A 26,645-nucleotide genomic window follows, 5' to 3' on the forward strand; every position below is an offset into this window, starting at 1 on the left:
TTTAGACCAAAAGCAGTGGACATTTATTCCTCGTTTGTGCAAGAGTGTCAAGATGCATTTGAAGATGGATGGGACAGACCCCTGTGGCTGGAGAGCTGGAGGCTACAGCCTCTCCTTCATAGTCAAATGGCTTTGTTTACAATTCTAAGAGGAGATAAACTTGCAGACTCACCTATTTCACACGAACGATGCTGCCAAATACACTTGTATACAAAGAAAAAAATACCTCAAACTACAGGGTTTGTTGGTTTTTTTTTTTTTTCCACTAAGTTCAAGTGAAGACTTTGTTCAAAAGAAGACACATACAAGTACAATTTAAAACTGTATGAACATTTGCAAATGTTTAGTGCAAAGTAATTCTGTAAAAGCTACATTTTTATGAAAGTTTTGTGCTGATGTGTTTGGTAGGTTGGGTTGTTTTGTCTCTTTTTTTTTTCTTTTACCCTTTTACATCCATTATTTGAGTTACAGGAGGTTTCACTTACCTACAGTACATATGCATTGTGTTAGGTCCCATGCAAGTGGGAGTAATACCGTCAGGCTTCGTTAAAAACATCACTCACTCTTGTTTCTTATGCTTATTTGGTTTAACAGTCAAGCTCCTGGCACACCACACATCCTGATTTCATGTGAGTGCTCAAGCTTAGGTTTGTCTGGCTGGGGTGTGCAGCCTCCTCCTGCTGCTGCTCCACCACCACCACCAAAAGCCACCAGTCCTGGACACCAAAGTCGGTTGGTTTTAAGAGAAATCCACCATTAGTTTTAGCCTGTAACAAACTGCTCTTCAAATTAAAAGCCTATTCACACAAAGTTATATGTAATGACTGTAGTAATCAGTTTATTACACAGATTAATCATTCTTGAACGTACAAGCTCCAGGGGAGCAGTTGGGTCTTTAAATATACACAAGTTCTCTGTCAAATGGATTTTTTTTACCCTTACATCCAGAAAGACCTAAGCAGTTAAAAAACTTAAGAAAAATAAGAGCTATTAGCTATGTATTAACTGAGAAACCACATACAAACCAAAAAAAAAGAAAGTATGAAGGAGGGGAAGAGAGAGTTGAAACAAATCAACATCACTTGATGCACTAATAGCTCCAAATCCATTTCAATGCTGAGCAGTTACACTCAGCCCGTGAGCACAGGATGTGGGTACAGCTCCTCTCATTGGTCAGAACATTTACCTAAGGTGTAGGTCCTTCAGAATAAAATGAATACAGAAAGAGCTTCAAGTTCTTCACCTTGCTTTTTCATAACTGTTATGAGTTTAAAAGGATTCCAGTTTAAATCCTTCATGGATCAGCAACACTGTCCCTAATAATAATACAAACTCTATGGTAAAGTCTCCCAGTCAGGTTTTTATTCCCCAATTTAATGGGCAAGAGGAATGCTTTTAGGCTCACAAAGTTATGACTGAAGAACCAGCTTTTCACACACACACTTCTCTGCTAGGAGTCAATGTTGGTAGGGGGGAAATACAGTATTTCTATGTTGTTGTTCCAAGTATGTACAACACGCAGCACTGCTGGATCAGGTAAACATGTGCACAGGGGAAGATGAGGCGTGGGCTCATAGAAAGCAGTCAAATGGAAATCAAAAGGACTTTCTCTTTCAGAGTTCCCCTATCTTTATTTGTAGAGGTTATCCAATAATTTCTGTAATTACATGGCATACTTCTGAGTCCATTCCCGAGCTATTCTGTTGTACCTGTATGTGTAAAAAGAGGGTTTACTTAACATGACATCCAAACAAGAGTTTCCACTCCAGCAGGCAGCTCTACACAGGGTGTGAGCTCACATCCTCCCCAAAGTCATAAAATCAAAGAGCAAACAAACATTGAGTGGACAGGGGAAGCAAGAAGGGCCATGGTGCTTCAGGATGAAGAGGGAGCTGGTTGTGTTCACACCAGGACTACAAGACCTTTGCCATCCAAGCCACAAACAGAGCCAGCACAGCTCTGAGGGGAAGCTTTTCCAGGGAAGTCTTTCCCTGCTCCTCCTCCCCCAGCCCCCAAACCTGCTGTGTCCCATGGGAAGCTCTTACTGCAGGTTATAGTTTTGGCACTCTGGGGAAAATAAGACTCATGGTCCCCACCATTCCTCTTCCCTTTCACAGCTGAGCCAGGCAGCTGGTAGGCACCAGGCTGCCACACAGAGAGGCTCAGCTCACACTGCACGCTGCCCTTGGCCATTTCAGAGACTATCAGGACTGTCTGTCCACATGAACTTATTCCAAAGGCACAGTTTTCCCAAACCTTCTGTACCTTTTGCACCCAAAGAGCCTTTAAAGGCAGAGCTGCTGCTAGAGGGAGCTCAGGATATTTGTGAAACAGCAGTCACTGCAGTTATTGGTACTGCTAAGGGCTGTGCTGCTCACAGCCAAAGCCCAGTTGCTCTTTCTCTCTGAGTCCTGCAGAGCAGCTGCAAGACCCTTGCAGCATGATGCTTCCTAGCTGTGTACTAGGTGGTTGTGCTGGGATTTAGTCTGTAGACAGCCTTCTTTAAAGCATGTGACAGTGCTCATGGAGGTGACAGCACTTGCTACCTCACTCACACTACTCAAAGAACAAGTCCAGTGATGGTTCAGCACAGAGTTTTATTTCCCTCTTCTTAGGAAGGGAAAGAGAAGAACCCAGAGTGCTGCAGACATTAAGTGCAGGCAGTCACTGCTACTCCTGCAGCCCCCAAATATCAGGGGGCATGAGCTCCTCTGACACTGCTTCTCAAGCAGAAGAGGTTTGTGGCTCACTTTCCCTTCCTTCCAATCGTGTTCTCATCAGATGGCTTCAGAAATTAACACTACTGCTCAGATCTGGAAGGGAACAGTGAGGCAGGGAAGTGTTTACAGTGGTCATTAAGCTGTTGCTTTCAAAGCAATTTAAGTGTTCTCATTAGTGCTAGAGTTGTCACCATTCTTGCAGTTTACTTCAGAGAGGCTTGGAGTCCTTCCACCCCACCTCTACAGCCCTTGTTCTTCCCTCACGTTGTGAAGTGAAGATCAGACAAGGTGTTTCTGTCCTGCCTTTGCTCAGGTGACTCCAGCACCACCAGCTGGCAGGGAAATCCTCTCCCACTGGAGTGACTCGCTCCCCCTCTGCTGGCTGCGCAGCATTAAAGCAGGCAGCGAGGGCTCTCCCAGACCGGCCAAGCCCAGAGCTCCATCCCCTTCACTGTCATTAAACCAAGTAACCCCCTAATTAACAGCTACCACACTAATGAAAGACCACTGTGTGGACTGAAAAGCTGCAGTGACAAGCCCAGGGGCTCTGCAGCCCTCACTTCACCTGTTTCCTACAGCAACACCGTGCTGCAAGATGCTGTACCCCTGGATCCCAGGGAAAAAGATAATCCCTAAAAAGACCACAGTTAAAGGCAGAGCAAAGGCCACTCTTCTCCAAGAAGCAGGCTCTTTCAGCTCCCCTTCACTCCTGAGGTGGGGGTTCTGCTCTGCCCAGAGGGGTCTGTAGCTTCCATACTCACTTTTCTCTATCTGTTTTGTAGATCCGTGCAATCTCAGGCACTAAAGGATCATCTGGATTGGGATCACACAACAGAGAACAGATGGACAAAAGTACTAGGGAGAGAAAAAAAAAAATACTGAGTTAGAGTTTAAGCACAGCTGAAGACACCTGGAGAAGTCAGCCTGCCCACTGTTGGTATCAGCAGCAGGGATTTTCATGCCCAGGAGCAGTAACCCCACATACTTGGAACATTAACTCCACCATGCTGCATGACCACAAGTTTTTAAGTGTCACCACCACACCTGGGAGCCCCCTGGAACAAGTGTTTCAGGTAACAGCCCCTAAGTCACAAGGCTGAAGTGCTGCTTTTTAAACCCAAACCTGAATGGTTTCTCAGGAAGCATCCCTGCTTCTACACTGGAAATTCAGCTCTGCCCTGACCTAGACCAGCCTCATTGCTAGTGACCTGCAGGAGCACCAGAAATCAGACAGATCCAACTGAGAGAAGCATGAGGAGCCCACATACTTAAGAACTATTTAAAAAAAATGCTAGGCTTGCAGAGAATTAAGCAGCCTTATCCAATTAATTTCTGAGCATAAGATTGGTGGGGATGGATTAACTGCAGAATACTATTCAAAATGAATCCAGAAAGCACAGCTCACTGCACTCACACCAATCCCACACCCCTGAGCTTGAGTATAAATAAACCCCACACACAGCCCAGAAGCCACATCCCACTCATGATGCCACCCCATGGAGCATCAGCCCATGGCCATGTAGGGAGCCAGGAGCTGCCTGCACAGCTACAAACAGCACGTGCACATTCCCACCTTCACACCAGAGAGGAGAGGAGAAGGCAGCAAGTGACAAGCCAGGATTATTGGGACAACACTGCAGGAAGCGTGGCAGGGGTGTCTTGCCCCCAGAGCCTGGGCCATGCCCAACATTCCCTCACACTGATGCTGCCACTGCCACTCCATATGGCCCTTCAGCAGCCACAGTGAGCTGTCACTGCATCCTCCAGGCAAGGGGGAGAGGAGATGACAGCACTGCCAAGTTTGGAGGCACTAAACAAATCTGTTCAAGCTGCCACTGGTTGCTGTGGAGCTGCCACGCTGAGAGACATGGGCTGAGAGCAGGGTGGAGGCATGCACTGCACCCCTCTGGTTGGGGGGGGTTGCTTCTGTTTTGGTTTGGATTTGCTTTCCTTTTATACAATGGTTTAAAATAGGCCATGAAACAAAGAAGAGCTAGATACAGCCAGAGAAAAAGAGGGGAGAACACATCTGATAGGGGTCTCTTCCAACTTCAGTGACTGAGACCACACCCTAACACTGCCCAGCCCACCACCAAACCATGACCCCCAGCACCACAACTACACAATCCCTCCAGGGACAGTGACTCCAGTGCTCCCCTGGGCAGCCTCTTGACAACCCCTCCAGTGAAGAAGTGTCTCCTTGTCTCCAACCCAAATTTCCCCAACACAACTTGAGGCCCATCACTTGTTCCTTGAGACAGGAGACCACCCCCTGCTCACCACATCCTCCTGCCAGGTAGCTGCAGAGAGCTATCAGGTCTCCCCCCTCAGCCTCTCCAGACCAAGCAAGCAGCTCAGTGAGCAGAGCACCAAGAACCCAGAAACTCAGTTAGTTGTTTCCCTGCTCAGTTCTGTAGGCCCTTCACTAATGAAGTCTCAGTTTCCAAAGTTAAAAGCTTCTACAACAAGTGTAGTAACAAAATGCTGACTTTAAGTGAACAGATGACTTGCTCTAGAATAAAGGACAACCTCTTCCTCTCTTCTCTGATATTACACACTTGTGAAAGCATTGAGAGCTTAATTATTCTCTCCTATCAACTGACAGTCCATTTATCCAACTACATCTCAGAACAGCTTCAAAGTGTGACACACTGGCCTCAAGCTGCCCCAGGGCAGGCTCAGACCAGGCATCAGGAAAGAGTTCTTCCCCAAAAGGGTTATGGGGCACTGGAACAGGCTGCCCAGGGAGGGGGTTGGATCCCCACAGCAAAACCAAGTCCTTTAGTCCTAATACTATCAACTGCCATGGGCCAAGTACTTCAGTGACCAGGGAATTGGGAGAACCAAACTAATAAGCAGGGAGACTGGTAACAAAGTGTTTGCTAACAAAGGAGTGGGCTTTGCTTCCTCCACACAAACACACTCCTGATCAAATTGACCCCTTAACACTCAGGAACACTCCAGCAACATGTTCTTGAGGCAAAGCAGGGTCTGCTGCTGTGAGCCCAGTTTCCACTGCAAGACTTGTCTTTACAGAGCACAGAAGACTCCCATGAAAGCACCACCATCCTCAGGACAGCCCCTCTGTGCAGAGCATCAGGCCAGTTACCACTGGCCAGTGAGTTTACCCACAGCTCCCTGCTGCAAGACCAGTCTCAGCCCCTCAGGCTGCCAAGCTCTCACAGCAACTAAGAGCTGTGAGCCATTTGTGATGAGCAGCTTCATCTCCTGGTTCTAGCAATGCTGGTGCAAATTCAGTATGTTAACCCCATGGCTGTGTTTCTCCTGCTGTGAAGCAGCTTGGTCACTCACTAGGACAGTACATGGCATCATCTCCCCACAGCCCCTTCCAGCACTGTCTGCTGAACATCTACTGGCTCACAGGAATCGGGCACATTACCACTCCTGGAGCCCAGGAGGGGAACAGGCTCCTAAAAGCCATAAGCCCTTTGCTCCAGGAGGAGGGAATGAACTCCACAGCCAGCAGACAGACACCTTCCCCACAGCACCAGAGGAAGTCAAAGGTCCCTAGCAATTTATACATGACAATCAGCTGCTATTGATGTCAGGGCTGATGCTATATCCAAGCACATCATGCTGCTGACACACCCTCATGTGTCCAGAGCCTTTAGCTGCAGCTCAAAGTGGCCTTGCAGAGCCAGCAGCAGCTGTGTGAGCCACAGCATCTAACACACCTCTGGCCCAGCTTGTGCTGATGTGCAAGTCAGCTAAGCTTATTTCCAGAGCAGCTCAGCAGCCCAGCCTACCACTGACACACTCTCCTGAAGCCTTGCTAGGGCATGGCAACACAAGACCCAGAATCTCCACCTTCTGGTTCACTTGAGAGGTGGGCACTAGGAAGGCAGCTGCTGGTCCTGCCCCATCACCTGAGTGCAACAGCCATCCCAGGCAACCCCCTCCTGGTGCAGAAGCCTGAGACACAACCTGCAAGGCAGAGACCTCCCAGGGCTGCCTGAAGAAGCTGCTGGCTGCTTCGACTTTCTCCATGCAGAAGTCATCTTCAAAACCCAAGTCACTTACTCCACTTCCAAAGCCTGAGTGGGTGCAGCAGCCACCACCTCCAGCTGTCCCCTCAATACAGGGCACTGGCCACTACAGGTACTAGGTGTGTCTAGCCAGAACTGCAAACTGAACTTGCTTTCATCTGCAGGACACTTCAGGAGAGGAGAAGCAGCTGAACAACAGTGGGATCTCCAGTTACATCACTGTGGGGAGATAAAGCCATTATCAGTTCCTCAAGGTAACCAGGAAAAAACCCATCTTAATGGGTGGTGTTCTGATTCAACAGCTTTTTGGTGCAGTTACTGCTCTTCTCTAGAGAGCAAGTCTCCAATTCATGGAGGAGTAAAGGGATTGCTGGGGCATCAAGCAGTTCAGACCAAACCCAGGTGATGAGGGAAAGCTGTAGCTCTCTCCTTGAAGGCCCCACTATCTTCACTTTCACGTCTCAAGGCAGGAGCATATCACTCTGACTCTGCATAATGAAGGGAACAGATAAATTGCCAGTTTTTAAAACAGAAGAGTTAATCCTGCAGGCTCAACCTCTGCATGGGGCAAAGGCCTCAGCAGGCCCCAAGCCAGCCTCCTCCCACCAAAGGGAAGTCTAGCTCCAAGCAAGCACAGAGGCTGCACCAACATCACCCATGTTAAAGCACCAAGAAGGTGAGGAGACACTTTCTACACCAGTTTCTTGTGACAGGAGGACAATACCTACCCAGCCACCTGTCCTACCTGAAGCCCCACAGTGGTCTCCAGATCACCACATCATCCCAAAGCTCAGGCACTGATGTGGAGCAGGTGGATAAATGAGGGAGGTAGGAGTTCCTGCAGACCAGTGTCAGGGGTTGGCAGCAGGGGAAGCAGCCCCTCCACCTGCTCTGCCCCAGGTGACTGCCCAGTGTTAGGCCAGGAAGCTCCTCCTCTGGAGAGCAGCCTGTCCCCTTCCTGCAGGCCAGGCCACAGGCACTGACAGGCAGCACAGGGCTTCCTGATCAGACTCACCCAGCCAAGCTTGAGTATGAAAGTAATGAAGTTTGTCAGCTCAGCCTGGTGCTCTGCAGACCACAGAACATCTCTGCTAGCATGAATTCCAGCTTTGGACACATCCTGCTCCTCCTGAGGAATTTAATCCCACTTCAGAGGCTTTACCCAGTGTCCTACTTCCCCCACCAGCAAGGGCTCCTCCTTTGCTCCTCACCAGCCTGACAGTCCTAAACCTCCACACAAAGGTCTGCCACTCAGCTCACCATTCCTCAAAGCCAGGAAGAAAGCTGACCCCTTGAAGGGACATTCACCTCTGCAATCCCTGTACTTGAGTTTCAGGCCCCAGATCCTTCAAACCTCTGCATACAGCTGCTGAAGTGGCAGTGACACTGACAAATCTCAAGCTTGTCACATTAACACACAACTGAAACCACAACCAACAGGTCTGAGTGCTCAGGACCAAATGACTGAGCAGGCAGGACACCTCTCAGTGAGTTAAAACAACCCTTCAAGTTGACTCTGCTCAAGTTGAATCCTTTTTTCTTAACTACAGCCCCATTTCAAACTCTCCCAGCCACCTTTCTGAGCCTCACAGAGTGCACCCTCACACCTGAGATCAAGGTGCCTCCCAGGGGTGCACCCTCACTTCAAAGACTCCTGAATTCCTGCTAAGTCACTTCCAATCTTCTCTCATCACCAGAAACTGATAGTTTCACCCAGGGTTTGGCAGATGGTTCAGGTTCTAAGGGAGCTCTGCAGACCACCTTGTCCACACATATCCTGGCTCAAGCAGGACCACCTAGAGCAGGGTGCCCATGACCATGTATTTTCAGTGTGGGAGATGATCAATTCACAACCCCCACAGGCAACCCTTGCCAGTGCTGGGTGTCCTCACAGTTAAAGGCACTTCCTGATGTTCAGAAGGACCCTCTTGCACTTCAGCCTGTGCCCACTGCCTGATCCCTGAGGAGCCTGGCTCTCATCTCTGCACCCTAAGATTCCCAGAGCCTCCTCTCTGAGCTGAGGAGTCCCAGCTCTCCCAGCCCATCCTCATAACAGGAGATGCTCCAGCCCCTTCCTCACATTTATGACCCTTCACTGGACTCTCTCCAGTACAACCACACCTCTTGTTCCAGAGAGCCCAGCACCAAACCCTGCTGAGCAGAGGGGAAGGACTATCTCCCTCACCCTGTGGGCAGCACACCTTCTCCACAGCAAGGGCAACACCTGGGAACTCACAAGTAGCTCCATTAAAGCTGCAGCAGAGTTGGAAGCACCAAAGCTTCCCATGCCACCCTCACTCTGCACGTATGGAGAGACTGATCCATGCTACATGACAGTCACCTGGGTTGCTGGTGCTGCAACAGGGGAACTAGAAGCCAGGAAGACTCAAACCAGCTTCCTGATTTGGGAACTGCACTGGGAAGACCAAGTCCATCTGGGTTGCTGGGGAATTCCTGCACTGTCCATCTCAGTCAAGTCATTCCTGAACACCTCCAAAAGCAGCAGCACAGCAAGTTCACACTGCACTGGCTATGGAGAGTCTGAACAGGGAGAGCTCAACTCCCTGGGTGAGCTGAAGTCACTCACTGCCACTCAGCAGGCAGGATCATCCAGCACACTTAATTAAGCTCCATGGATCATTAGATGCAAAACACAGTGGGGGAAGCAGGACAGGACAGAGCAAGTCAGCCTGACCTTTACTAAAGGGCTGCTTAACTCTTGCACACAGCCACTTCCCAAACTCCAGAGAAAGATTTTCCCCAAAACAGCTGAGAACAGTGACAGCCACCCAGAGGTACTTCACTCTCCTCTTCAAGGCAACAGGAGATAAAAAATTTTAATTTAAGCCTACACATTCTGCTTAAGCTCTGGATTTTAAATTAACCACCAAGGTGTGTTTAAGACTGTATTTTGAGCTTCTTTATTCTACAATATTTACTCTTTAAGGAACACTTACTTCAGGAATTACTAATAGAGACAAGCTAACTATTCTGTTGAGACACCCAGTGTTGTTCTTCCAACCCTCCAGAACCTGTTGTAACAAGTCTAGGAGGGACAAACACTTAGCAAGACAGAACAAAACCCCAGGATGGTAGTCACCTCTGCTGTGGCAGCCAAGATCCCTTTATCAAGTTGCTTACAGAGGCTTCCTTGTTTATTTAGCAGTCTCAAAGTGAAACTGCTCCCACAGCCCCACACCCTGGCCTTTGGTTGTATACCCAGCACAGAGGGCAGGTTCCCAAGCCTGGAGCAGCCTACTGCCTTCCAGAGCATGAGGAGCAAAGACCTCTTCACCTTTCCCCACGTAAACAGGATGATTTAGTAGCCCCACTGTCACTTTTTCAGTCTTTCCACCAAAAGAAAGGCCCTGCAGATTGACAGGATGTCACTGCACACTCTGAACAACATGCCCTTTTAAAGGGTGGCACGATTTAGGAAGTGGTCCAAGAAATCTGCACCACAAACACTGAACTGCTGCTTGGGAAGGATGTAAGCTACATGCTGTGTAACTTACACCTTGTTACTCACTTTTGATCACCTGACAGAGCAGCTTTCCCTACCAGGGACACTCTTACTCTTTGACAAGGGTAATGGAAGAGCTGAAATAGCCCCCAAGCCTATAACCACAGATTTAAACTGACCAGAGTCACCTTTGGGGACCTTTATACTTGTTCAAGACAGAAATGTTTCAAGTATCAGCTCTTGCCTCTTCCTAGGCTGAGCTCTGCTCTCTGACCAGTCTGCCTGTTAGTTCTGAAGGGAGTATGAGGAATTTCAGAGTCACCCCAAAGAATTTCTGCTGCTGCCTTTAATTCCTTCATGAGATGAGCACCAAGGGACCCTGGACAAGATTTCTTCTCACTGGTTACACCTGTACATCTTCCAGGTTTTGCACTCATGTCACCCACTGCTGAAGCACTCACAAGTGGTCAGCAGCTGGGGAGATGGGGCAATAGAAGGGGCTGTGCAGCAGAGGGGGGTCAGTGGGATCATGGTTTACTCTAGCTAAGCCAGGAGAATGCAATTCCAAGAGGGTAAGGAATAAAAGGAGTTCATGGCAGAGAGCAGAAAGAATGAGAGATCTTAGAAGAACACTGCAACTGTATCTGGGTTGCAGAACTAAAGCTACATGCTGTGAAACAAGGTGAGAGCCATCAGTAGGCAGTCAGTCCACTGATGCCCTTAACTAGCCTCTTAAAATCCCACCCCATCTTTCTCCAGCTGTCCCAATTCCAATCTATCCCCCCATATTTTCAAACACACTAATTACCCCACTGCTTATACTGCCAATTTAGGACTCTGAACCCAACAGAAGATCCTGTGCCAGGTCACACCTTCTCCAGCTATAGTATTCTAACCAGTTCTACAACTGAATCAAAACATAGCAGACCTCAGTACTAACTACAGCTCCCAACAGCAGCCAGTACTGCACTGCAAGCACCAGTAAGGGAAGGTGCCTCAGCCTGACAAACATCTCCTTGAGTGGTAGCATTTCTCCAGCTCCTTCCACTCACAGTGAAGGCTTTCAGCCTCACACACTAGCAGGTTCACTTCTGTCAAGATACAAGATATTGTTTTGCCTTTTTATCTGTTTCTAAAAATCACAGAAGCCTTCAGCTGCCAGAAGGTAGAAACTTCTGGGGGTTTAGTGAAAGGAAGAAGGTTCAGATGTGAGATCTGTCTGAACCAAGAGTCTCCAGGAGCATCACAAGTATCCAGGGAGAAGAATTACAAGCAGCAAGATCACCTCAGAGCTCAGACACAGTGTGAAGAGTGCTGTAATTATGTGTGGTGTCTGCAACATTTAATTACAGGGTGAAGCTACAAAAATAGAGCTGTCAGGACATGGTCTGTGCACAGAAGTGACCAAAAATATTCCCAACTGCCATGGCTGGATCTAGAACCTGTAGATTTACACTCTCAATAGCTAGAAAAAAGATAAAATAAAATAAAAAAAGATCAATGAGCTTCAATTCTGGGTCTTCAAGGCATTTAAAAATCTCCTATTTGCATAAATAGGAGTGTTGCTCTACCAGGCAAAGGACACATTCCAGTGCCCCACTAGCTAGCAGAGTTCACAGGGACCAAGCTAAAAACAAGGCAGTGAAAGCTTGTGAAGTTTTATATCAAGTTAGAGTAGCCCATGTCACTGGAAGCTTTCTTAGAATGAATGGCCAACACTGAGCACCACTGCTCCCTTTGAAAAGGGACTTTAGCTAGAGATGAACGAGAATCAGAGCAGGTTCAGTGTTTCAAGGCCACAGCCACTCCCCTACACATTTTGAACTCTGAAGTGTCCCACTGCCATGCCCCAGGTTTGATTTGGGGGGAGCTTTAAAGTGTTTGGACTCCAAGGTGAGGTAGGCAAGAGCACATACTGTGTGTAGCAAGATTTCCTGGATCCACTGGCAAGGTTGAAGAGTCTCCCTTGCAGTCACAGGGAAAGCAGATGTCCTGACCTGGCTGCAAGCTGGATGTAGGGTCACAAGAGCAAGGCAGCAGCCACGGAAGTGGCCAACAGCAGGGACACAGCAGCTTGTACATCACACAAACCAGTAACTCATGTCAGTGGAGTGGGATTAAATGAGCAGTGGAGTGGAGGTACCTTTTGAAATAGTTAGTGCTGGGGACCACTGTGATCGTAGGATATCCAGACAAATGCTGCCATTACTGTTAATATTTGGATGATAGATTCTTGTCGTAAATGCAACCTGCAGAAGAAGCAGAGTTTCAGTGGAGGCTCACAAGGGTACAGTACACTGCAGGGCAAACAGACTCAGGGTAACCACTCACCTTAGGTGGTTTGAAGGGATAATCTGTTGGGAAGTGAATTGTCAAGAAAAATACTCCACCTTGATAGGGACTGTCATTCTGTTCAGGAGAAACAATCAGTGCAGGTTGAGGAGTTATTACAAGACAACTGGTCATAGAGCCATGAGCATCAATTCTTTCATACTTACTGGTCCCATTATTGTAGCTTGCCAATGGAACACTGAAAGAGAGAGAGATTTACTTCAGTTTGGAGAAGTTCAAGTAATGAACTACTTACTTGCACACAAAGCAGCACAGAAAAGTCTATTTTAAAAAACAAAGCCTTCTGAAAGGCTGCACAGGGAAGCAAGCCAAAGAATTAAACAGAGTGAAGTACTCAGCACTCCACATCCACTGGCTCCAGGCTTTGGGAATGCCCTGATACCACACACACTTTGTGCCCTACAAAAAAAAATCCCTTTCCAATAAAAATCCAGAGTTCCAGGCAACATTTCAGACCTGACAAATTTGTGAGCTCAACCTTGCTGCTCCCAGGGAAGCTCCTGAAGCAAAGCCCAGTTTCCAGTGACTGTGCTGACCTCAGTAAGTGACAGCAAAGGTACAGTATGACCTCATACCTGTCTTAGGGAAGATCCCCACTACACAGATCCTTAGTTACAGGGAGGGTAAGTCTATGCTTGGTATATACCATATGTAGAGAGGTAAGCTAAGGCAGTGCTACCTCAACTGAATGTTTATGCTCAGAGGCCTCAAAATTCCATCAAAGCAGCAGTACTTAACCCAAGAGTTCAGAGAGCACAAGAGCAGCAGCCTGCCCAGCACCCAGGTGTGCCAGCACCCGCCTGGCTTCAAGGGGCAGAAATCCAGTCTCACCCCTATCGTCTGTCCCAGAGACCCTCTGAGAGTGGCAGGACAGAGGGCTCACAGAGAGGGGCTGTGTGCTGCAGAACACAAGGAAAACAGGTAAGGCTGTTCATCTGTACAAGGCAGGTTACAGTGTTCTCAGGGTCCCTGTGCTCTCCAGAGGCTCTGGCACTGGCTCGTGCTGAGAGCATCAGCCTCACAAGTGCTCTGAGAGCCAGGACTTGGGATGCTTCCCTCTGCACTGATGTTGGCTACACACATCTTCACACCTGGGGAGCTGCACAGAAGACTCCAGCTGTTGTAGAATCATCATAGAATGGCCTGGGTTGGAAGGGACCCCAAGGGTCACAGAGCTCCAACCCCCTGCCACAGGCAGGGACACCAACCTCCAGGCCTGGAGCTACACAAGGTTGCCCAGGGCCCCAGCCAACCTGGCCTTGAACACCCCCAGGGATGGGGCACCCACCCCCTCTCTGGGCAGCCCCTTCCAGCCCCTCACCCCTCTCTCTGTGAAAAACCTTCCCCTAATATCCAGTTTAAACCTTCCTTTAGCTTTAAAGTCTTCAAGAGACAAGTTGAAGCCACCTGCAACTACACACTTAACCTGCAACCAGTGCCTACAGCCTCCAAGGGTACCAGTGCCAGAAGTAATTCTGGGCTAGAGTGACACTGCTTGTTCTGGTCTAGTGAGAGCAGGTTTTAATCACACACAGTACAGGCATGATCTCATAAAGGGGGAGGGAGCAGAGTGGGAACAGCCAAAGCAAGGAGAGAAGAGGGCTCCATTAGAGCAGCTGGTGGGTTACAAGGTGTAGGGCAGCTGCTAACAACAGCCAGGCTTCTGAGAAACTCTACACACAACACAGAATCAGGAAATCAAGACAGTGGCTTGTGTGTTTGTACGTAGTGTTCAGCTGTTCAGAGAGCTTCACAGGGTCTGCACCACCTGTAGCAGGGCAGTGAGACACCCAGGAGAGGACAAAGGGGCAACAGAAACCCAGCAGTGAAGAGAGGTCACAGAAAAACCACCAAGAACTTCACAGGGATCAGAATATGCTGCTAAGATTCACTGTGGCTGCACTGGAGCTCAGACAGCACTGGGCATTAACCTGCCTACCTCTGCACACCAAGAGGCACCTACAGCCATCCCACACCTTCATCCCAACAGGATTCCAGGAAGATAAAACACCACTTCCACAATTAATCTTATATTTTACAAGCTGGAAGGGTGGTTTGGTTGCTCCTTGGGGGTTTTCAGGGGGGACAGGGGTGTCTTGGTGATTGGTTTGTTGAGGTTTTTTAAACTCCCCTCCCAGACTGAAGGAGAATGCTTGTTTAGATTTAGATTCTCACAACATCCAGGGAAAGTCTGAGGAACCACAAGATGGGTTTGTCATGCAGAGCTTATCTCAGTTGATTCTTTACTTGGAGATCAGTCATTCCAGAAGTTGTTTATGAAGTCAGGGGGCTGATGACTCACAGTAGCTAAGCACAGGTACACATCTGGAAGCAAGCTAAGCAGCTGCACAGCTTTCAAGACAGAAGAGTGTAGTCCAGTCCTGAGCATGTTTCCAAAACAGAGGCCAGGGTGAGTGGAAAAGGGCTAAAGCTCCATGGCCAAGAGGAAGAAAATCCTGCTCCTACAACTAACAGGGCAGAACAGCTCCCCCTCTCCCAAAGTTTATCAACTCCAGGGATATGGTGCTTTTAACTGGGGACAGTTTGCACCAGCTGGACAAGCCACACAGGCACCCCTCTGCAGGCACAGCACAGCCTGAACTCAGAGAAAGGTCATTCTGCAAGGCCAGGGAGGCAGACCCAGAACACAGGGATCTCTCAGAGGACACCCTACTGCTGGTGCCCCTGCTATCCACTTACACACCCCTCAAGTGCTCGTCTCAGCAGTGAGGCTGTCAGAAAGGTGGCATGGGCAGGAATGGAGCATTTAAGGCTCTGTGTGTTCAGAAGGAACTCCCCATGGTAAGCATTCACCAACTTCTGTTTCCACCTCCTCCACCACATCATCTCCATCACCTCTGACAGCCTCTGGAAATTATAGTTTATCATGGCACAAGTGACACTTGCTAATTAGGGGGAGAGAAGCCTCAGGCTGGCTCTTAGTAATTTCTTTTCTATGAAACTATGAACTTCTTTGAAATACCATTTTGAAAGCAGAAAGAAGTTGTGGAGTAACTAGAAGCAGCTTGACACTACCACTAAAAAACATCCTCCAAACCCAAAGGGTTGCTCAACAGGCACTTTTCCACTAATCTCAGTATTTCCATTCTCAGGTTTCAAGCTCTTTCTTAATCTAGTCCTCGAGGTCTCTATGAAGGCGTAAGTTTCTATCCACTTCAGCACTCTGAATGGTTCAGAAATGATTCAGAAAGACCTTGGTGGCCAGATTTTCCCTTTCAGGAGGACACCTGAACTTCGTGTGTAGATGGAGGGATTCCCTGCTTCAGCATCCCCTACTCTCACGAACTCAGATGCTCATCAGAGAAGCTGCTTTGCACAGCAAGTACAACACATACCACTTAATGTGCAGTCAGAGCTTCTCATGCAGCTTCTACACAGCAGAGCTGCTACTACAAAGTGTAAACACATTACCTCAGCCCAGTCACTTCATGCCCTGATACAGACACGTTTGATGCAGGCCCCCCAGTACAAAGCTGTGAAGCTACTGGTGCATTTGCAGATGTTCTTGTCTCACTGCAAGCATCCCACTGAGCTTGCTCACCTAAGCTATGGCCCAGAGTTTAATGCTGCTCTCAAAAATAGTAGTTCCCCAGAAATCCTAGTTAGAGTGGAGAAGACCACATAGCTTGCACCACCACTGCTGTTTCAAGGACTCTCCTAAAACACCATGAAGCACAGGGCAAGGGTTAAGTTACCTTATCCAAGCTGATCAAACCAGGCTGAGGACCACTACCTACAACTAAAAGAAGCATCCATCTCAACACCATTAAGTCACATGGTATCTCATGCCCTCCTGCCTAGGCAGAGAGACACACACAAGATGACAGATCAGCTTACTATGAAACACCACCAGACCAAGAAAATTCAGGGCAGGACTTGAAGGAATAGCTACTTTCTTCTGCTTTGATATTAAACGTGTTGGTATTGAGCCCCCTGAGCTTCAACAGGACAGAACAACAACTCCAAATCACACACCAGGTGAACAACCTCACACAGGCAAGCCAAAAATATCATCCTACACTATCCCTCACACAGAACCTGGCAGGGCCAACTGATCCAACCACAGGTCTCAGGAACAGCAGCACCGTGTGATTTCAGGATGCTCCACCCACACTTCCTCCCTCCTTCCAAGCAGTTAGGACTGAATCAAGACACACGTTAGCCATGACAACAGGATCTAGATGTTCTGATTTTGCTGACTGAAAGGCACAAGTAATATTCCAAACCATGGGAAATCCTGCCTAAAAAGTAGGGAGTCCAACCTGGTTTTCAGTTCTTACCCTCTGGTGTGCTCTGTAATGCAACAGCACAACACAGACCAAGGAACAAGCAGTGTTCCCAGTGCTCCTAGAGCTCGTTTGACCACACCAACTGGTAGGCTTCAAAGTCAATGATACTGCCTAGCTCAAGTTTTTAATTTACCAACTAATTTACTTTCACATTTGAACCTCTTCCATGTAACCTGCTTAAGAATGCCCTGTAACTAACTGCTGTGTAGAACACAGCTAGCCCTGACCTTGGTGTACTGGCACCTAGGACTAGGAGTAGATTGTTTTACTTCTACAGGACCATGTGACTACCCCATGTTAGGATATCAAAGAAGCTCAGGAAGCTGAATGCAGCTGCTTCTAGTTCAGCCACTGAGGTTTGTGAGCTTCAGGCCCTATGGGAATGGCAGAACAGTTCAGTGCAAAGGTGTAACTTCAGATGTCCTCAGTGCAGAGCTGTCCAGTCAGTGAGACAGGAGTAACAGACCTCCAGTGATACACAAGGGAGTTCAGAGAAAGAAGGGCAACAGTTTAAGATTAGCACATGGAGTAGTATCTAGCACTCCAATTAAAAGCAAAAGGAGGAATTGCCCATCCTGTTCTAGAAGAGGAAAGGAGTGAGTGACTGCAGCCATTCCCCAGCAGCAGCATACTTACTGTCATCACCAACCGGCCCTGCTGAACACTGTGCTGGAGGATCACGTGCCAGATCATTCAACTCCTAAAAAACAGGAAGAGTTTATTTCATTTGATTTCAAAACCAATCATGTTATTGCTACAAGAGCTGCTGGTGGCACTGGGGCTATCATCCTTGCTCAGGAACGTAACACTCACAGCAACAAGTTTCCCAAACCCACAAGAACAGCAACACCAGTGCACCAGAGAGCAAAGTTGCTTCTTCAACCCATGCAACTCATTTGACATACACACCAGTCCCCTCTCTGGGTTCCCATACCCTGTTAAGTCACAGCCAGCCTCACCAAGCCATAAGGTCTAGCAGGTTTGCCTTCACTGCCAATAAAACTTAGGGAAAATCCAAGGGATGACAGACTTCACTACCTCCAGGTCACGGAGAGGTAGAATGGCCTCAATCCACCAACTCTCAGCATCAGCCTCATTTCATCCCCTGTAGTGTACCAGCTCCCCAGCTGCTCCAAGTTTATTATCTCATACTGCAAAAGGGCTGCTGCAGGTATAGAAGACATGAACAACCCGTGGTTGTTTCATCTCCATCAGTAAACATGGGTAATCAAATGGAGCAGCACACGAGGCCCCTGCACCTACAGAACTGCTGGCCCACGAGTGGAAATCCTCACTTTTCAAGCACCTCTGTTAGTCACATTTTCCTCTGAAGAAATCCCATAATGAGTCTCACCCGCTGGGGCTGAGCAGGGTGAGTAATCCAGAGTGTGTGTGAACAATACCACGTTTCAATCTGAAGCAAGAATTTCAGCCCAGAGCAGGAGGAGTCCACAGAGAGTCACCAGTGCCTCGCATTAGCAAGCTGCTCAGGAAGTGGGCACTGGTGGGAAGTGCAAACAGAGCAGAGCTTTCAAGTCAAGCTCTCTATTTCTGGCTCAGTCGCTGACCTGCTTTGCATGAGGGGCCCAAACATACTAACTCTGCTCTGAGCTCGCCCAGCAGCGGCAGGAGACCATTACGGGGACAACTAAACCCAGCCTCAGGAAACACTCGGTGCTGTCCCTGGCTTCCACCTCACAGCCTGCAAGGGTTACCAGCAGCAGTCCCAGATACCAGGCTTATCTGGGGCTCTCGACAGACAAAACATTTCAGGACAATGATCAAGGCAAGCTGATTGCAGGAATGGAAAAAGCTTGTCACTTAACGGCCTTTTGTTATTTACAGGCAGCATTTAAGCTCTTCAACAGATAATCTCAGGGAGTTCCAGCTTTCGATTCCCACGAACTGGGAGGCCAGCACCACCCAAACCCTCTCCTGTTACAGGAGAAGAAAGTCCATGACATCAAACAGGAAACCTGAGGATTTCCCCCTCAGCACCAAGTCCCCCCGGAAGCCTCCAAACAGAAACAAAGCTCCCCACGCCCTGACTGCTGCAAAGCACATACAAGTTCAGCTTTGCAGCTCCCACCACACTGCTGAGGCTTCCCCAGTGCTCCCACTGAGCCTGCTCCCTCGTGGTGTGGGTCAGCATGGACTTGGACATGTCCTAAGCATGCAGCACCTGCTAAAGAGCCTGATCCCTCCTGAAGGTGGGGAGCATCTCCAGGTATCCTCTGCAGCCTTGTCAGTTATGATGTCAATTCAGAGTGGCCAAGTGAGGGCTCCCTCTTTACCTGCTGGCTGTATCATGGTGAAGATCAGTTAACACACTTCTGCCCCAGCAGCACACCTCACACCTCTCTGCTTTAACTCTGGAACATCACCATGAGCAACACAAGGACACTGCTCCACCCTAGGGAAGGGCACAGACTCCAAGGGTTTTCAGGTAACAGGCTGGAGCAGAGCACAGCACAGTGCTCTGCTTCAGCATCAGTGAGCTGAGTGCCACCCCAGGCCAGCAGAGCAGCAGAGGAACGTGCAGTCACCTACACACAACTCCACCAGCACCCAAAGGCCACGTGTTGGCTGTGGTCAGACTAGTCATGGCTGCGAAGAACAAAGTGAGTCTCCACATGCAGAGTCAGGAGCATGGGCATGAAAATGGAGAGAGGTGAATACACTTCATCCTTCTTAAGCTGTACAGAGTAGAGGTCACTTCCAAATGCTACTGGACTCTTCCAGGAAAGAGAATCCAGTACTACAGTACTCAAAACCCCAAACACATCTAACCCCCCCTTCCTTCCCATTCCTCATCCCCTTCACTCCTGTTTTACACAAATATGATGCAACACCACCAGACCTGGAAGGAGGGCAACTGTAAGAACCCACATTTCCCACGTAGGGCTACACCCTACCATGGATTGTGTTTAAGAACCTGACACACACCTTCCCCACAGTGAATGCACAGACTGAGGTATCACAGATTAAAAGGCCACATAAAAAGCAATGCTTAAGCCCCCTTGTGCTTGGAAAAGCTCAGCACCACCTCTCAATTCAAGCCCCTGAGTTACAAAGCCTCCCAGCTCTTGCAGAGCAGAGCAGGTTAGTTTAACCTCCAGAAGCACAGCTCTGGAGCACAGCCAGAGCCACAGCAGACCAGCAGCTGCCTCTGCGCACCAGAGCCATGCGTGTCACCAGACTTCCTGGCAGGGCACAGGTGATGGCTCTAACATGCCCTTCTCTTCAGGCTGCAGACATGCTGCTAGTGCCCTCTTTAACAGCAGGGATGGGAGGTGTGTTCAGAGAGGAGCACCCACCACTGCAGCACAGCACCCAGCTTTCACACAGCAACCTCTGTCTCTCCAGAGCTCCCGGGCCGCTCGCAAGGTGCCGCGAGCACAGCAGACCCAGCAAGGTCTCTGCCCCCAGATGTTGCTGAGAACTGGTTTGTAACCCAGAACTGGAATTTGTAATAGATGGAGGAGTCAGTTTGGTATCATCTGCCAGCCAAGTGTCGCTGCATGGATCAGACCCCAGGCTGCAAGGCCTGCTCTGCTCCCCTGGGACGTGGGAGGGCTCACCAGCCCCTGACCAGATCCAACCTTGACAGCACCGACTTCTAGACCAAAACCTGAAGAAAGCCACAGCTGCTTGCTGTTTGAGACAGCTTCTGATCTGCACTGAAGGTTTTGGGTTAGGAGCTCAGAAGCAAAGATGATGAAGGCAGCCTTTAGATGAAGATGGAGTTACTCAGACCCCAGGAAGCTGCGAGGAACCTCACCATGAGCTGCCTTCAGCTGGAAGGCCAATTTATAGAACTGAAGTTTCTGCCACCTCCCCTACAGCAACACACCCCTGGGGTACATACAGACAAAAGTACTAGTGAGTTCCTCCACAGAAATGAGGAAGCAGAAGCACAGTTCAAGGTGCCTTCCCCAAAGGCCGAGCTGCACAACATACCACCATTACATCCATGGACTAGATACAAGAAGAGCTACAAGAACTCCCACAAGGAAAAGTCATTTAGACTCCAAAAGCAAATTTAATTGCCCTTAGGAGCTCCCAACAAGATGTACTGTTTCTCAGGGGTTGCAGGAATGCATTTTAAGAAAGATGGCAGCTTGCTTATGGCCACAGACCCTCTCACTGAGCTTCCCACCTGCTGCCAGGGAGCCCTCGGGGCACACGGGAAAGCCAGGACCACAAGCCTCACTCACAGCAGTTACCAGGGGGGATACCACCCCCTGGGACCCTCCCAGCCAGCCTCCAGCACACTGCACTTAAAATGCACCTTGAGCAAGGAGTTCATGAACAGCTTCTAAAACACTATCAAACACGAGTGGCTTAAGTCTTCAAGTTTAGCCTTGCACAGGTTTCAACTTATAATTAGTTTTAATTGTAAGCTCAAGACACTAAGTTCAAATTTCTCTCTCTAGACAGCAGAACCCTCCCCAGTCTAATGTGTCCCTGGGTCAGAACTGCTCCAGCCAGAAGATCAGACTTGTTTCATGGATTAAGCCAGTGCTCACGCAGCCTTTAGCAAGATTAACCAACACACATGGCAACAGTGAGAAGCCAGTCAGCCAAGTAAAGAGCCAGCACCCCTCAGCAGCCAGTCCCAGCAGTTTTGATACACCTTGGGACACACCAGAGCTCCCCAAACACACTCCAAAGCGTGAGATATATGGCTCCAAATATTATCCAAAGTCCTTTCAGCTCAGACTCTGTGGTCTTTCCTCCCTACTCCTCTTTGAGCTGTTATCAAACTGATTGACTTGGGAGACCACATCATTAACTTGATTATAAGCCTAATTTTCACTTACAGCAGCAACCTGACAGCTTTTAACCCAACTTCAGGGAGCTGCTTTGCCTGAAGCCCCGTAACCCTCCTGTGCCAGGCAGGGTAGGGCTGTGTCACCACATTCTGTTTCCTCAGCTCCTTCACAGTGAATCTGCAGAGAGCAGAGCCAGGCAGTGTGGAATCAGGGCCCAAGTCAGTCCCCACACTCTGCCCTGCCCCAGCAGCAGGCCCACAGCACTGACAAGCAGCTCAGAGGGAGACGTTCGGTGGGACACGAGCCCGCTGCACACTCCTGGGCAGCAGGTTCCAGCGTCACCTCCAGCAGCTGGTACCACACAGGGTGACCCAAGAGCCCACACCCACCAGGCATTTCACACCCTGCTGCTCTGTGCTTGCCAAGCAGCCCCCTCACACCACCATCAGGTCACCAAAGCCCTACAGCATCCATAGTTGCTCTCCTGGTCTACAGGACCTCTGTTGATGCCAGTGTATCTGCCATTCTAAGGCAGCTTCTCCAATTAACAGGAGGATTTTACACTCCAGAACTATTTTAAACCTTTCCCTTGGACAGCATCTCCTTTTTTCAGTACTTGATGGGGTTCAGGTCCATTGACTCTGACTTCTTACAAGACTCTGCAAGAGTTAGAAGACAAGCAATTGAGTAGCATGAGAAAGTCAAGCTGTATGAAACACAGGAACAACCCAAGTACATGTTATAAACAACCTCTGATGTAACTGTCACTTTTTTTAAAGCCTGAAGAGCAAGAAGACCAAAGCCAACGTACGACTTCCTCCTGGTGTGGAATCTGAGTGTCACAAAGCCTAGCTAGCTAGCAGAGGCTTAACCAGCATTGGCTGTACTGGCAATGCACAAGATATTTAACACAGATGGGCTGTGCTGGCAGCTCCACGAGCACAGCAAGAGGCCGTAGCGGAAGGAGCGAGCTGTTCCCACTGGCTGCTGCAAGGCAGGATCCGCAGCACAGCAGTAACACAGGGTTTGCTCAGCACAGGTAGCACGTGTGTAACCCTGTTCACACCAGTGCTGTTCAATCAGCCAGTTCATGTGACACATCCCACTCACAGGTAAGTGACACTTCAGCACCTCAGAGTGTCAAGCAGTTTGAGACTTGAAGTCCATCCCATTATCTTGTGCAGCTGGAGAGGGACATCACCATGGACTACAGTTCTGTGAAGTGCTACCCAGTTTTAGGGTCTCTGCATTATAAGCAGTAATAAGCCACCATTCCTCTGCTATAAGAAAACATTTAACTCCAGCAGGGCTCAAGTAGATTTCCCCTTTCCCCTCACTACAGGGTCCACCACACAATCCATACAGGAAATCCTGTAAAATATCTAAACTAACCTTTCCCTCACTCTCCCAATCAAAGCAGCTCCAAACAGCACTCCACCTAGTCAGTTACAGGTAAGTGTTCCCTAGAGGTAAGCACTGCAGGGATGTGGCTGTATCCAAAGTGCTTCAGCTTAAACCTTAACATGGAAGCCATCTGTTAGGAGTCCTCCAGGATCACTCCTATCCCAGTCCCACACCACATTTCTCAAAATACATCACTACCCTAACACAAGCAATTGTTATGTATTAAAAAAGAGTAATTAAATTGTTGTGCTTCACTGTTACCCCCCACACTTGATGGGGACTCTGGCTGGCACCGTTGCCTAGATCCCAAATGATTTTAGAGACCTGCAAGTGCCAAAACAAGAGCAGAGAACGGGGCCTGGAAGGCCACAGTGAATCACACAAACAGCAACCTGAGAGCAGCTCTCAAGCCTGAGCTCTTTCAGAGCATCTGCTTGAAGAACAGCTGCTGCTTCACAGAGATACTGCCCTGGCTGGAGTCTCTGGGCAGCCCCACGAGCAGCTGTGCTGCCAGAGACACGCTGGGCTGGACCGTGCAGCTCTTGTGCTTCCTCACACCAACGCTACTCACCCAGCTGCAACCAACTTCTTGTTCTGCCCCTCTTCCAGCCCCGAGGAGCTCAACATGCAAGAGGCCACTTCAGGAAGCGAAGTATCAAGGGTTTACACTCAGGATTTTTCACTCCTTTCCCCCTGCTCTTCCCTACCTGATCCACAAATCCAAAACAACTTGGGAGGAAACATCCTGGTCTGTGGTCGAGCGTAAAACCCAAGCAGCAGTGAGACAGCGACCTGAACACTAATATAGAGACCAATAATACCCTCTAAAGATGTCTAAGCAGCCACTTCCCTTCCCATCACATCTTTGTACTTGAGCCTGCTGGGATTATTTATACTTAATCCACACTCTGCAGGCTTTTGTTCCTGCCACAAGGTGCAGCAGCAAAGGTCGGAAGCTTGCTCGAGCCTCTCGCTGCCTGACAGGGATGGTCACTACATGCAAAATATCACTGCTTTTCCCAGAGCCCAGAACAAAAACAAGATGAGACAAACACTCTTCATGGGGTTTAAAATAGCTGGACTGTAAACAACCAGTGATTATTACTTAAGGAGTTGAGCAACACACAGTACCTCAAGCTATGAGCGCTCCTTCCTAGTCAGGAGGTTGATGCCCTTCTAACTTTTCACAGCATCCACACTGCTAGGAAAAATGGTTCACTCCCCTTTGCATAGCTTCTTTCTCTTGGAAATGCTGCCAACAGATTGCCTCCCTGCTCCCCAACAACCAATCTCACACCACCAAAACACTCAGTACTCTGCAGAGCTCAGTACACACCACACTGCTCTGGCGAAGCTCTCACGCAGCTTCTCCAGCCTTTGAAAGGCTCTGGTAACCTTACACGGTCCCCATTATCCCCTCAGGATTCTTTATCTTCAAAAAGCAGCATGAAGAATCAGTCTGTGAGCACCCAGTGTTAACAAAGACTCCACACATTCAGCTTATCTCCTGTTAAAAAACAGGCCAGATACAGAAATGCTCCAAGAGTGCTGAATCCCCAACCTCAGCAGGCCCTAAATGTCAAGAAAGCAGGTTTCCCACCTCCTGAGTTACCAGATAGAAGATATCCCCTCCCCACAAAAGCCCTGCACTACTGCACAGCCCCCTCCCCGACCCCTGCGGTCCCAGTTATCCTGCTCTGCTTTCACAGCCATGCCTCTGCGGTCTGTGCCCAGGTCAGGCACACAACCCAAGGAGAAAGTGCTCTCAGAGTGCCTGTGGGCCCACAGACACGCTGCAGGACAGCCCTGGCGTCCTACTGAGTATCACTGAAGTGACACAGCAGCGCAGAGGAACGAGACTCAGCTGGAGCACAATATCCTCATGTAACCCGGCACCCTACGCTTCCCTGGAAGCTCCAATACACTGAAGTTACACCCCAAATCCTTCCCTTTCCAGCTCTACCTATTCCACACGTAAGCCTTCAAGCTCTCTTCAATTTTCTTCTCCACCTTAAGCTTTAATCTGATCAGCACCACACTCGAAGCTTCCCAAATAAACATCAAGATAACCTACAACCAAAGGAGAGATGTTAACACACAACGCACACCCAGCGCTACAGACAGCACAAGCCAGGACTGTCACACTCCTCTGAAGTGTTGGGTAGCAGGTTCACGTCTGGTTCATGATGAAACTCAGATTTACATAGTAACCAAACCCCCAAGCCCCAGGGGAGAGCCAGCTTCCACACCTGAACCCTGCTTGAGACCAGGACTGACAGATACACGTTTTGCAGGGAAAAGGATGTAAGCTCCCTGCCTGACTCTCCAAGGCAGTACAAGTGTGCTTCAATCATCCTCTCAAATGGAGAAGGTTTTGGCTGTGTGTGTGCTCCTGGTGAAACAGACTGGTGATCAAGCAAAGTAGAGTTTTAGGACCACGGGAGGTGGAGCAGCAGCGTTCCCCTCCCAGGCTCAGGCCTGCTCCAGGAGGAGAAGGCACCTCGCACGCCGCTCCCTGCGACTCTAGGAGATGACTCAGGTTGTACAACGGCCCCGGCTCCATCAGAACACCCAACCACCCTGTGCTTGGACTCGTCGGACGTGACAGGCTCAGCCGGCTCAGCGCTCCCACACGCGATGCTGCGGGAGGAGAGGAGCCTCCCGAGCCCCGCAGCTCCCCTGCCAGCCACCCCGGCACTTCCAGCGCGGGCAGCGCCGCGCTCATCCCCCCCACACCCCCCACCACCACCCCCCAGGCCCCGAGCGGCTCCGAAGGGACGAGGCGCTTCCCCTCCAGCCGCAACAGCTGGCGGCGGCTGCTGCCACCCCCGGGCCCGGCCCTGCCCCGGCGCCGGCGCCCCCTCGCGGCCCCGGGGCCCACGCTGCGGCGGAGGGGCCCGACCACCACGGGCCTCGGCCTTCCCACCCCTCCCCCGGGGCAGGGCTGGGCCTGCTCAGCGCCGGGATGGGGGGCGAGGGGGGGGTGGTTATGGACTTTCCAGGGGGGGTGGGGGAGCAAACAAAGCGACCCGGCAGGCCGGGCCGGAGCGCCCATCCCCCCCCCACCCCGCTCCGGCAGCCGCGGCCTACGCGAAGCGGGGGAAACTGCTCCGCTTCTCCTGCCCCAGACCCGGCCGCCGCCTCTCCTCAGCCCGGGGGCCACCCGTCCCCGCAGAGCGGGCGCGGAAAAACAGGCCCCTCACCGGCCTTCCCCCGGGGAGACCCCGCAGCGCCGGGGCAGGGCCCGGCCGGGCCTTCCCTTCCCTTCCCTCCTCCTCCTCACCCCCCCCCTCCCTCCCTCCTCACCTCCCCTCCCCCGCTCCGTCCCTCCCCGCCGGGCCCGGGGCGGCGGCGGCGGCCTACCCGGGTTATGTAAGGCGAGCGCTTAGGCCGGCGCGGCGGGGCCGGGCCGGGCGCGGTGCGGCGGGGCCCTGCCCCTTACCTTGTGGATTCTCTTCAGCGCCATTGTGTGCGCGAGGCGGCGAGGAGGGGCGGGCGGGGAGGGGGCAGCCCGCGGGGACTATTTTCCGAGGGGGAGGGGGGGGGGAGAGAGAGAGAGAGGGAGGGAGGGAGGAGCGCGGAGGTGGCGGCGGCGCGCGCGGAAGGAGGGAGGG

The 26,645-nt window shown here is 50.2% G+C and overlaps 1 protein-coding gene across 1 annotated transcript; it reads right to left on the reverse strand.

Moving 5' to 3' along the window:
* On the reverse strand, nucleotides 1-26,645 carry UBE2D2 (ubiquitin conjugating enzyme E2 D2). The gene is made up of 7 exons (XM_084268473.1): nucleotides 26,474-26,645; nucleotides 17,489-17,552; nucleotides 12,689-12,720; nucleotides 12,522-12,599; nucleotides 12,334-12,439; nucleotides 3,482-3,575; nucleotides 1-1,709 (listed from the first exon to the last, which is right to left on the reverse strand). Exons 1-7 carry the CDS (start codon nucleotides 26,495-26,497, stop codon nucleotides 1,664-1,666), a joined length of 444 nt encoding a protein of 147 aa, XP_084124599.1. The 5' UTR covers nucleotides 26,498-26,645; the 3' UTR covers nucleotides 1-1,663.

This window comes from Gallinula chloropus (genome assembly GCF_964237585.1).
Source record: "Gallinula chloropus genome assembly, chromosome: 10".
Lineage (NCBI taxonomy): Eukaryota > Metazoa > Chordata > Aves > Gruiformes > Rallidae > Gallinula > Gallinula chloropus.